At 38.2% G+C, this 13,757-nt stretch overlaps 1 protein-coding gene across 1 annotated transcript in view; it reads right to left on the bottom strand.

Annotated features, from left to right (window-relative positions):
• The window catches only part of RELN (reelin), a 525,406-nt gene that overhangs the window by 225,993 nt on the left and 285,656 nt on the right, over nt 1-13,757 (bottom strand). The window contains exons 9-10 of the mRNA XM_060020286.1: nt 6,710-6,806; nt 3,500-3,740 (exon numbers count right to left, since the gene is read on the bottom strand). Of these exons, the coding sequence (XP_059876269.1) occupies nt 3,500-3,740; nt 6,710-6,806 (338 nt within the window). The remainder of the gene's footprint in view (nt 1-3,499; nt 3,741-6,709; nt 6,807-13,757) is intronic.

Raw genomic sequence — 13,757 nt, 5'->3', positions numbered from 1 at the left:
TATAAAGATCAACTATATGAGATTATACATATATAATCTCACACACACATCTGGAAGAGCACGTCCCTAGAATAATAAGTGAACGATAAAAAGTAGCTGTTCAGACTTCCCAGGTGGCACAGTGGTTAAGAATCTGCCTGCCAATGCAGGGGACACGGGTTTGATCCCTGGTCTGGGAAGATCCCACATGCTGCAGAGCAACTGAGCCCCTGTGCCACAACTACTGAGCCTGCTCTCTAGAGCCCGCGAGCCTCAACTACTGAAGCCCGCATGCCTAGAGCCCATGCTTCGCAACAAGAGAAGCCACTGCAATGAGAAGCCCGCGCACCGCAACGAAGGGTAGCCCCCGCTCGCCTCAACTAGAGAAAGCCCGCGTGCAGCAATGAAGACCCAACACAGCCAAATAAATAAATAAGTAAATGAGGAAATTGTTCACGTTCAGAGCAATTAAAAAAAAAAAGTAGCTATTATTATTTAACCAAAGGGTATCCTATCTGTGCTTGGACAATTTTCCTTGAATAAACTCTACTTTGTAATGATGCACACTTTTTTGATTGCTGTTAGACTCGATCTTCAATTTAGTTAAGATGTAAACATCTTGGAGAGTTTTAATGAATATAGAAAAGATAACGTATAGGTTGAACAAACGAACACCCTCAAAACTAAAAAGTCCAAAATAAAGCAATGTTCAAAACATGTCCTATGACCAATAGGAACATCAAAATATGCCTTCTAATTGGTTGTATTTGGTTTTCATCTCAGAGGCCACCCGGTAAAGGAACAATATTTGGTGGAGAAATTGCATACAATTTAAATAAACAATTTTTATTTCTAGAACTCCAAATCACTTGGCAAAAGCAATTTTTCATGCTTAAATGTTTGAGCCAAAAAGCAAAAGGTTGGTCATGCAAATGAGTTAAAATGACAAACTCTTAGATTTTATCATTGCACTTATTTGAAATTTTAAAAAGAAATATCAGAGAGACTTCCCTGGTGGCCCAGTGGTTAAGAATCCACCTTCCAATGCAGGGGACGTGGGTTTGATCCCTGGTCGGGGAACTAAGATCCCACATGCCGTGGGGCAACTAAGCCTGCACGCCACAACTACTGAGCCTGCACGCTCTAGAGCCCGCGTACCACAACTACTGAGCCCACACGCCACAACTAGAGAGAAACCTGCACGTTGCAACGAAGAGCCCTCCTGCCACAACGAAAGATCCTGTATGGGGCAACTAAGACCCGATGCAGCCAAATAAATAAATTAATTAAAAGGGAAAAAGAAACATCAGAGAAAAGTTTCTACTTGATAGCCAAAGACCCTTGTATAAATCATTACTACAATGACTTTTTTCTTAGTAGGCCTAGGTAACTAGGCAAGTCTGAAACATGTGATTAGTAAGCTTATGAGTAAGATGAGAGACCACAAAGCAAAAGTATACTCCACACAAAGTTGTAATTTAAGTAACCATTACTATGAAGCAAAACCACACTTCATGCATTTTTATCATGGGTGGTACCAAAGTACAGTGCATTAAGGCACCAAAAAGCTAATTATATAAGTATAATGATGACTTACAAAACAAGGCATAAAAAGTACATTTATATAGTAACGGGAACTGAGACCAAATAATCACCGATGATTATCACGGGAAAAGGATGTGAATCCCAGGCCCTGAGGTCTCCATGTGTTTCCTGGGTTTCTTCTTGCCAATGTTGAACAGTGACAACAGAAATCCTTCTCTTCATCAAGTAGTAGTGGGATATGACATGGGATATCCTTACAAAGGTTCTTTTCCATACCCATATGAAAGGCATCCATGGACTCTCTTTAAAGGAACCTAAGTTTTAGAGTCTTTGTCAAAACAAATTTCCATAAGGTTTCCTGGGTGTTTTCTCATGCTGAGCAAAGATGATGCCTGTTCCTAATGCTAGTCAATTGGTGTAATTTCATCAACTTAAAATAAAACATCTAGAGTTTGATTTGTTAAGCAACAAGTTATTGTGTCAGGGGAGTTTCCTAAAAAGGTGAAGGTTTTCTAAATAATTTGGAACCATTTTGGACCATGTTTCTAGAATTCAAATAAATTATTCAAAGGAGATGAGCATTTTAGATCTTTATATTCTGCTTGGGACTCCTCCTGTGACCTCACCCCCATGCAGCACAGGATTTTTTTTGTACCAGTGAGTCACATTTTAAAAAATTCTCCAATCTGCATCTGTACTTTATTTGTATATACTGGAAACTTCAGAGAGTCCAGTTGAGGGTCTAATGGTATTTTTAAATATTGCCTAGGCACAATTTCTTACTCTACACACTCTCTGGACAGACAAGCTCATGATTTCAATTCTCATTCAAAAGGTTGATAATTGCCAATTTTGGATCTTCCTCTGAGTTTCTGATTCATACATCTAACCTCCCACCAGATGCTGCTTCTTGCCTGCCCCGCCCCCCAGGATTATCAAAATCAACATGTCCAAGGTGAATTCAGCTCCTGTAATCCCGTTCCTCTTCCTGTTTCCTGTTTCAACAAATGGCATCGTTGTTGAAACAACGATGCCCAAACCTTGTCCTTGACACCTCCCACTCCATCATCATCTCAGTCAGTCCCCAATCTTCTCCATTTCCTCCTAAAAATCTCTGAATCCATCCATATTTTCCCATCATCTCTCCCCTACTTCTGGTCAATGTGATCACCCATTGGACTACTGTTTGCAGCCTTCTATTTGGTTTTCCTGTATGCACTCTTTCCCTTCCATTCTGTCCTCCAGCCTCGAAGGGATATTTCAAAACTCAGATCTAATTATCTGACTTATTCAGAGTACTTCGGCGACTCCCCATCAACTTCAGGATAAAGTTCAAACTCTACAGCAGCTTTCAAGAGCTTTAAGGTTTCATCACTGGCCATATCTTCAGACTTTATCACAAGTCTCCACTCAAAATCTGTTAGACAACTATTTGGAACATTGTCCAAGGCCTCTGCTTTATGCTATCACCTTCCAGCCTTTATGTATGTGATTTAGGATTCTAGAAACACTATTCCTCCCTCCTGGCCAATTTGAAATTACCCTTCATTCTCTGCTTGTATCCCTATTCTCCTGGATAGTCTTCTTAATCCCTCAAGTCTGGATTTGGTACTGTATGTTGTATTTCCACAGCACTCTAAACTTTCCCAGCAAATCAACAATGATGCTACTTTGCACATGCATGTTGACATGTCTAACTCCCCCACTAAACTGACAGCCAGTGAAGGAAGAGACATATCTGCCTTTTTGTGTTTATATTCTCTAGGTTCAGCCCAGTACATGGCACCATGGATTCTCAAAAATACTTGTTAAAGGGATAAATAAATGAATGATTTTCCTTGCTTACAAGGGAAGGTAAAGTAATATTACCTGTTCTTTTAATAGTGGCTTTAGTAAAACTGTTATCTTTGTACAATTTGGTTTACTGAGCTTTAAGTTTTAGAGGAGAGGAGAAGGAACAAAAGAGAGATCAAACCTTCACTGTAGCTCCTGGGAAGAAAAGCCAGTTGCCCGTGTCTATTGGATCCAGATTATCTTCTAAAACAACTTGTCTGTGAGCTGAGTTGATGACCAGGACGTTATCTAAAGCCCAGCAGGCTTCATATACTTCACCTACTCGGAGATTTTCCTGCTTCCACTGAAACTGGACGTTCTCCCCTTTGGCGTCTTCAGGAAGGTAGAGGATATGGACGATTGTGCTGACATTGGAAGGGGCTCTGGAGAGACGAGAACTGGTGTCACAATAAAGTTCAACAGTGTCCACTTTACTTTTCTTAGAGATCTGTTTTGTTTCTTAATTAAGACTGTGGTTTTCTTATCTTAAAAATATTGTACACATTACAGATTAAATACTAACAATCCCATACCCCTTAAATCTTTTAATACATGCTGATTATTAAGATGTTCGTATTGAGTGATGAAAGTTTAAATATTAAATGTCTTAATGAGCTTTACGTTTAACACAAGGCAGGCAGTAAGCATATTCAAGCAAGCCAGTAAAGGGATAATTGAAGAGAAAATGGTGCACAACTGCCATGGCTCCTGTAAAAAATCAAAGTGTATCCAGCACAGTTTTTTGTGAATGGTAGACACTCAATCTACAACCATACACTTGGGACTTCCCTGGTGGTCCAGTGGTTAAGACTCTGTGCCTCCATTGCAGGGGGCACACGTTCGATCCCTGGTCGGTGAACTAAGATCCCGCATGCCGTGAGGCCAAAATAAATAAATAAAATAAATAAAAGTGCTTTAAAAAAATAAATAAAAATAAAACCATATATTTTTTTATGATACTGAGAAGAAAAAAAGGAGAAAAACTATAAAATTATCTTAATTTTAATTCTTATTTTGAAATTTTGCATCTATTAGAGATCATTGTATGCTGTATGTTTCATAATCAGTCTTTATGTAATAGTTATTTTATTTCTAGTAACCAGATACATTTTTGTTTTGAAAATGTCAGATTTGCCATGAGAATTAAATGCTCTCATTTTGAATTCTTTAGAATTCCATGCAGACCAGTCTTTAAAAACATGATATAATTTAACATGATTTTTATATTACATCTGTTACATCTAGGTCCTTTTGCTATATATATATATATATATATATATATATATTTTTTTTTTTTTTTTTTTTTTTTTTTTTTCGGTACGTGGGCCTCTCACTGTTGTGGCCTCTCCCGTTGCGGAGCACAGGCTCCGGACGCGCAGGCCCAACGGCCATGGCTCACGGGCCCAGCCGCTCCGCGGCATGTGGGATCTTCCCAGACCGGGGCACGAACCCGTGTCCCCTGCATCGGCAGGCGGATTCTCAACCACTGCGCCACCAGGGAAGTCCTGCTATATAATATTTTTATTAGACATTTTATTCTACTAAAGTAGAAACCTGCTACAGTAAAAATGATGGCTTTAGCCAAGATTAAAAGTAGTACTAAAATACAAACTAGTATAGGGCTTACTATAAATCAGTTTTGAAAGGACTAGAGAAAAGCCATATTTTTCACTCACCAATGAAGCACACAGAAATCCGCAGAATTGTCTGTGCAGGTTATGAATGGTGTACCTTACCTTTGGGGGTAATCAATTCCCCTTTCCTTTAAAATATTTAATGATGACTATGTTTTTAACTTCAAAAAGAATTTAAACTAATGAAGATGCTACATTTTAGTTTTAGGAAGTGATTGAAAATATGTCCACTCTGATCACTAATAGTAAATTTGCATTAAATGAGTATGATAGTTTGGTGCCTGGACTAAAATTGAAAGTCTCATTTAGTGAAAAATAAATGGAATCAACTGAGTGTGATCTTTATATCTTGTAATTAAATGTGTACACTCACTATTTGCCATATCAAAAGCGTGTGGCTGTTTTTCAGCAAGAAACGGCACTACAATTTATCTAAACTAGGGTGTATAACTATTAGAGAAAAAATGGAGGCATGAGTAAAACTTCCAATACTTATGCTGCTTTGCTTAAAGCCATTTATATAAATCAGTATTTAATATGAATGCATTTTCATAATAACTACTAGAAATTAGAAGGAAGAACAAAATGCTCTGTTATAAAATTGGCAAGTGGCACAGCATGTCAGAGCTTGGCTTGTACCAGGTGTCTATAAATAATATCTTATCCTGCCACAGAGGGAGACAATCTATTAAAATCCATGAGTTAGAATCATTTTTCTCAGTTTTTGGTTAGACTAGAGCTTGAACGTGTGAGACTTTTATTTTTATTTGAAATACTACTAGAAACTTTGGACAGATTGGTTTAATATTAAAGACTAAGAACCTAATATTTATTCTTCTCCCCCAAATAAATCACAATTCTTTCAATATGGAAAAATGGTAAGGAAAATAGCGTGAGAAAAGAAAACTCACAGAACTGATGGAAAATGTTCTACGTGAGTCATGCTAATTTAAGAACTAAACTGATAAGAATAACCACTTAATAAAATTTCAAGGTATTTTTTCCTTTAAATACCTCACCATACCTGAAATCAAGCACCCATTTTGAATTTTATTTTATGATTTAAACTACACAGAAATAGTTAACATAGTTTGAGTTTTGCTAAATGTAATCAAATATTTTCAACCTGAATGAACTTCTCCCTCTTTAAGCATCAACCTAATTTTCTTTTTTCAAAGGGATTTTTTTTAAATAAAGAAAATGTAATAAATGATTACAAGTCGCATCACAATTATGATAACAGAATTTTAGAACTGGCCTTAGGGAAGTTAGAAGGAAAATGACAGAACTAGAGATTGGATCCAAAAGGCTATTAACTCATTATCATCACAGACTGGAAGGAATTTAGGTGGTAATCTGATATATTCCTAGGCCTATAAACCAGGCCACAGCCAGGCCACCTAAAGAGATGGGTGGTGATGTTATTTTGGGGAGAATTCCATCAGAAAGGTTAGTATCTCAAATGTACTTTTACCAAAAATAAATAGTTTGTTATAGCTACTACTGACAGTGTTAAGTATTGAATGGAAAATGACACTTTTAACAACCTTGTTCAAACAGAGCAGGTAATAATATGTGCATCAATGTAATTCAACATAATTAACAACCAGAGTACTTTTAACCATGAGGAATAAAGCCAGTGGTAGAATGAAGGTAAACAGGGAAGCAGAAATCCACCTACGTCAAAATTTATGAAGATACTTTAAATGACAACAAACCTAATTTTCTCAAGCTGAATCCAGTCCACAGTATTGTTCTTGGCATATGACACAATGATGCAAGGGTCTGAATAACTAAAGCGACATGAACCTGAACCTGTAAATAGCAATAACAATAAATTTCAAAGTTAATACAGTGTAATTACATATTATCCTTCCTGATAAATACGCTAGATAATTTTCTAACCACGTAGATAGTTATCTGATCATTTCCCCATTCTTCTAACTATGCTAAAATTTCTTGTAATCTGTTCTGATAAACATTATTTGATAAATAATTTTAAGAGTTGAAAAGAGGTAAAAAAGGTAAATTTCAGGTCTCTTTAGAAATACATGAACTTCTAAATTAAATTTCAATATAAGCGTTCAGTTCTATACCAAGAAATATCTAAATATTATAGAATGATTAATATGGATCTTACAAGTTAATATCAATAATGATTTCATTTAATGGCATGTGAGTCATTCAGCTGTATGAAGAATAAAAATAGCATTCTTCTTCTGTGTGTGTGTTATTTAAATGATGAGGCAGTATGTGAGGAACTAAAATACTGTAAAGTAAATTCAAGTACTAAATGAATGAGAGCTATTAGAGATATGATTGATATTATTCTACTATAGCCCAACATTAAAGATTTAAAAGAGAGACGTTATGTCCCATTGTGGATATCCGGTCATTGTTTTTCACTATCATTTTCAATACTGGAGATATGACTACCAAAGAAAGTTTTAAAACTCTGATAAGAATTTGTTTTTACATGTTCATTGAATACATACAAGAAAGCACAATTTGACTGTAATATCAAAGATCTTCATAGATCCCGAAACCAGCCATGAAACATAAGCCAGGAGTTTATTGTAACTCAATAGCAGGGTTTTTTATACTATATTAAAAACAAATGAACCAAAATAAAAAGAAATAGGGCAATTTATTTTTAACTCTCATCCATCTGCTAGAGGAGCCCTGGTTTCAGCAAATGGCATCTGTTGATGGTTTTTACATTTGTAGTACTCAGGAGTTCCAAGCTTTAATCAAACTCATTTATTTTATTTCAGTGGTGTTTAGTACAACACCAGTTAGTGTGCAATTGCCAAAGTTGGCAGTGTGCTAAAAAGGCCAAACAGCCGTTTTCCTAGATTTATTCGCACAGCTAAGATGTAGATGGAAGCGCATGAGAGAAGGCTACTGAAAGGAAAGTTCCACAGCAACCCTGAGCTCAAACAGAAACCTACTTTATGCCATTTTGATCATTGCTAAGTTCCACCTTTCTTAAGCAGCTGCTTAAAATAAATATCAAACTGTGGCGCCGGAAATGGAAACAGCCAGGATTATGTGAGACAAACTTCAACACCAAGAAATATGAGGTCTGGCAGACAATCTGTCTTTTCAAAAGACAGTTCAAACTGGCCTAAAGAATGTAAATGGTATTTATGTGCTTCCTTCGTGTTTTATACACCATAAGTACCTAAAAGCAAATGTATAAGGTGAATCCCAAAAAAGGAAGGGATAGAACAAATGATAACCAAAAAATGTTCCTTACAGAAGCAATTCGGTGGAAATTATTTACAAATTGAAAAAAGAGAAGGAAAGCTGATAAACATGAAAATAAAAATGTGTCTAAATATGACCCTGATGACCAATATGACCCCTTTCCTGTCTATTTTCTTATGTTACCATCTCAGTGTTGCGAGAATAAGTTTACTATGCACCCATAAAACAAAAAAGGTACCTGGCCGGTGACTCACTTTTCCTTAGTCATTAAACTCTTTTGTACCTCAACTATTAATATCTTCTGAACTCATCTCCTCCTCACTATTGTCAATGGACTCTCAGTAGCTCTTGCCAAAACTTTTTAATAATGATTAGCTGGTCTCCCTGTCTTCAGCCTTACATGTCCTCACCCAGCCCCACTCTTGCCAGTGCTCTTCCTACAAGTGAACTGAATTGTTACCTCCCTGCTTATAATCCTTCAACAATTTTTCAGTCCCTTCAGGAGAAAGCAGTACTTCTACCCCAGTGAGATAAAGGTGCACAGTTTCTAGAGATCAAATGTGTACCCTGGAAAACAGAACTAGCCCAGGGTTCCCATGTGAAAAGATAGCTCAAAAGCCACAGGGACTCCCAACAAAGGAGTGGACAACAAGAAGACCAGGACTGAGGTGTGCGGTACGAATGGACAGCCAGAGGAGAGGTACTGCCCATGCCAAGGGAACTTCCCCTCGTGGAAGAAGCGCCACCCAAGAGAACCAGTTGGCTTTGGATAGCTGCCTCCCTCTGGGAGCACTCCCCTTCAAACTACCATCCCAAATGGTGCCAAGCCAGTGAATAAATGATTCTCCATGCCCACTCCTAATACAGCTGTTCCACACAGACTGGATGAATTTCTTCTTCACATAAGCCCTTCTGAATTGCAGCCCCACTGTCACATAGACTTCTGTCAACAGAATAAGATTTCCCCTTGCCCAGGTTGACAACGGTTGCTTGACTCTGTCTGTGATAAAGGGAGGAAAGAGTTAATTTACGTCCACGTGCCCACATGCCTAAGGCCACCCCCAACTCCCTGCCCCCAGATCTGGTGGTGCAGAGCTATCACATACCTCAAAGCACCTCTGATGCAGTGACGAGACAATAATGAGCAGGTGCCACCTACAACAGGTACTTCTTTCTTTCCCCTCTTAAATCGAAGATGTTTAATTGCCAAAGCTGATATTTAACACCAGAAAGGAAAGACAAACCCAAGTGAAAAATGCAAAATATCCTCTCACTTGCAGATCCATTTTCTCTCCTTCAGGTCACTTCCAATGTAATTGTAATCCTTCACTCTAAAGTAGTAATTTTGCAAGGATTTAAACAATTGCTGAAGGAGGGAAGATACTTTAGAACCATGGTTATAAAAGTATGGCCTGAGAACCATGATGAACTTACACAGGTCTAAAAATTCAAACTCTTTCTTTGGTTCTTACCGACAAATGAGGAAATTCCATATATTTTCATTTTGACCCACATCAAGGATACAAGTAGCCTACAAAGTGATTAAGGGTTCCTAAAGTTTGATACTCATAGATAAAACTGATGAACTTCTAGAACTTACTGAGGACCCCCATCTAACAGTCTAGGATATCTGGCTCCAGTGTAGAGCTACAAACACCAGGATTACTGCAATATCCCCAGTTTGGGGGAGGACAGGATATTTTGTGTTAAAGGTACCTCATGAATGTTGTTTCCAGTTGGTCTTGGTTGTCAATTCTTGATTTTAAATTGACAAATAAATTGATAAATGATAAAGATAAACCTACATGAATTTACTGTAACTGTCATTTACATTATTATTGATTATTTAGTCAACCCCACAGTACATAACGATGGATACTTTTTTCAGCAGCATTTCTGGCCTATTATTGTCTTACAGTTTGTCCTATGGCTTAAGACATATATGCACTGCAATATAACTACAAGCCATCTCTACTCTTCTGCGAAAGGAGATATCTACATAATGCCTTGAAACTACCTTGCAACAAAACCACCTTTCATTGATGATGTCCTGAATCTGTGCTATTGAATTTGTGCCTATGAATTTATGCTATTTTAATAACTTGCTCTACATTATCAAATTATGTATAAAAATACTGGGTTATTTTTTAAATTTTTGGAATTTTAACATACAATCCTATGTCTAAGTTCCTTTTTATTAGGTTAACAATGCACCATGTATAGTTAAGAAAAACAGAGACCCAGACAGCCCTCATCCTTTCAACCACTGCACCAGTGTTTTCTGCCTTCCTCCTGTTATACTGGATGAAGTGTTTCTGTTCTTACCAATGGTGAACCTTCTCATGTGGTCTAGATCCCATCTTCTCTTGTTCTTTAAGATTTCCCCTCTTTCTCTTGTATCACCAATTTCTGCCAATGAGTTTCCTGGATCATTCCTATTGTCATACAAACATCATAGAAACATACAAAGCATCTCCCATCTTAAAAAAGTTTTTTTTGATGTCACATCCCTAACTTCTGTTCCTTCCAATCCTGTTTTTGTTTCTCTTTACAGCAAGACTTCTCAAAAGGGCTGTCCAGTGATTGCCTCCACTTTGTCACATCCTCCGATTCCCTTTCCCTTCCACCCCGAAACTGCTCTTGGTTAGGTGTCTGGGGAGTCCGTGTTGCCAGATCAACAGATCATTTCCCCATATTCAGGTTACTTGACTTCTCAGCAGGATTTGTCACAGTGCATCCCTCCTTTTTTCTTGAATACTTTCTTCTACCACCTTCTTGATTTTTCTCCTGCTTCACTGACTGCCGCCTCTCAGTCTCTTTTGTTGCCCTTTTCCTTCTTGATCTCAAATTGTTTTGGTAGCTTTCTCTTATCTACATTGCCTCCTTTTACTTTGAAGCTTTAAATAATATCTATAACAGATAATACCCAGAATTATATTTTCCATGAGATCCACACTTATAGATCCAACTGCTACTCACCATCTCTAATGGACAACTCAGACTCTTTAAGTCAAAATTAGAATTATTGGTTTTCCACCCCCCAAATATCTAGGATACCCTTTTCATTTCAAATGACACCACCCCAGATGCTCAAACAAAGCACCAGGTGTCATCTTTGGTTCCTCCCTTTGCTTCATTGCCCACTTCCAACCCATCAGCCTGGGAGTTCTGACTCCAAAATATTGTTCAGCTTCTATTCCTCTCTACTGCTACCACCTTAGTCAAGTCAGGGTCATGTCTTGGTGGTTTTCTTACTCCCTTTTTTATCCTCCTATAATCCATTCTCCACACAGCAGTAAGAGGTCTTTCAGAAACAGAGGAATCTTTTTAATTGTTTTAGCGATCATGTCATTCATTCGTGGCTTAACATCCTCTCAAGGCTTCTCAGCCCATTAGGAATAAAAGGTTGAGCTCCCTCCGTGACGTAGAGCTTCCCTTGTACCATTCTTCTCGTTTACTGTGTTCCAGACACTGTGGACTTTCTTTCTCCTCCCTGAACACTCCATCTCAGGGCTTCCATGCCCCTTCTCTCTGCCTACAACTACACTGATTATGTCAATTTCCTCGTACTCTATTCTCTCCTCATTCCATTCATATCTTTCCCCACAGACCACCCCTTGGCTGGGTCCATCTTCTCTCTTGGGGTTCTGTGCAAACATCACCTCCTCAAAGAAGCCTTCCCTGCGCATTCAATGTAAACACCTCCATCTCCCAGGGTCCAATCATCCTCCATCTTATCACTCCATTTTAAGTTATTCATAGTACTTATCACTGTCTAAATTTACCTGTTTATTTACTTGTTCACTTGATCGTTGTTCATCTCCTGTTAGAATGCAAGCTCCACTGAAGGAGGAACGTGTTTGTCTTGTTTACTACTTGTGTCCTTGGTACCCAGAATAGTGAGTGGTGCACAACAGAAGCTCAATAAACTCTGGCTGGATCATAAATAAGTTTGCTGTAATTTCTCCATTTCTTTGTTTTTGCTGTGTTATATTTATACTAGAAAGGGGAACTATAACCGTAGATCAATGGGACTTAAGGACTTTCGATTTGCCTGAGTTGGGTCAAAGTGAAAAGGCATCTGAGAGCCGTGCTGTAGAATATCTGGGCTGTATGTATCCTTACCACAGATTAACTTTGGTACTGTTATATAGTCAACAGGGCAATAATTCCCCCATGTTAATTAGAAACTGCCCTTAGATGACTTAGATGGTTACATAATCCAGTCTGCTTTTAGAATAAAAATATCAGAGACAGATTACATGAGTAATTATGGTACATTTTTGTCAGCCAGATAAAGTAATGTGAGGAATAATGATAGCCAGATGAATTATTTTACTTATTAGTAAAGTCATAATGGCCCAGCATAATTAAAAATAAGCAATTTGCAAAGTCATACAAAGTACTCAAAAGCCACATAGAATACCATCCCCAAGGCACATGTTCTGACCTCTACATCAGGAATCATTTTCTACTGCATTAAAAAAAAAAGAAAGTTTCTCGAATGTAATGTCTTCTTTTTTTGCGGTACACGGGCCTTTCACTGTTGTGGCCTCTCCCCTTGCGGAGCACAGGCTCCGGATGCGCAGGCTCAGTGGCCATGGCTCACGGGCCTAGCTGCTCCGCGGTGTGTGGGATCTTCCTGGACCGGGACACAAACCCGTGTCCCCTGCATCAGTAGGCGGACTCTCAACCACTGCGCCACCAGGGAAGCCCGAATGTAATGTCTTCTTAATAGTAAGACATTATCTAGTCCTTTCAAGTTGATTTATTTTGTGTCTGTTTGAATATTTAACTAGATTAACACACTGTTCTAAGGAAGAAAACCCACTTTTATGTCTAGGAAGAAACCTAATAAAATTGTAACCTTATAGAAAAATGTTACTCTAAATTGTAATGTTATAAAATCTTTGATGATAGGTACATCTTATCGTCATATAACCTTATCATCACATAGCCTTAAATAGATCTTAATCTTTCTCATCTAAAGGAATTCTATATGATAATAAATTCAATGCTTGTTAGTATTACTGATAATTCTATATAATTTTTTAAACTTCAGTTTTTAGAGTAAAATTCCCTCTGATATAAGTTATCTTCCAGAGAGAAAGTATGTGTAGGGCTTAGGAGAGTGAATGGTGGGGGCAGGCTGCCAGGTTTGCAATCTGGGCTCTGACACTTTTTAGCTGTATGACCTTGGACAAGTCGCTTATCTTTCCTGTGTCTAGTTTCTACATTTGTTAAATGTGAATAATAATAGCAATCACTTCACAGAACTGTTGTGAAGATTAAGGCGTTAACACATAAAAAGTGCCTAGAAAACAAATCTTGGTCCACGTTAAGAGATTTCAGGGGCTTCCCTGGTGGCACAGTGGTTGAGAGTCTGCCCGCCAATGCAGGGGACATGGGTTTGAGCCCTGGTCTGGGAAGATCCCACATACAGTGGAGCAACTAGGCCCGTGAGCCACAACTACTGAGCCTGCGCGTCTGGAGCTTGTGCTCCACAACGAGAGGCCGTGATAGTGAGAGGCCCGCGCACTGCAATGAGAAGTGGCC

The sequence above is a fragment of the Delphinus delphis genome, chromosome 9 (assembly GCF_949987515.2).
Source record: "Delphinus delphis chromosome 9, mDelDel1.2, whole genome shotgun sequence".
NCBI lineage: Eukaryota > Metazoa > Chordata > Mammalia > Artiodactyla > Delphinidae > Delphinus > Delphinus delphis.
The sequence above is the reverse complement of the archived record's forward strand: the minus strand, read 5'-3'. Positions and strand labels throughout refer to the sequence as shown.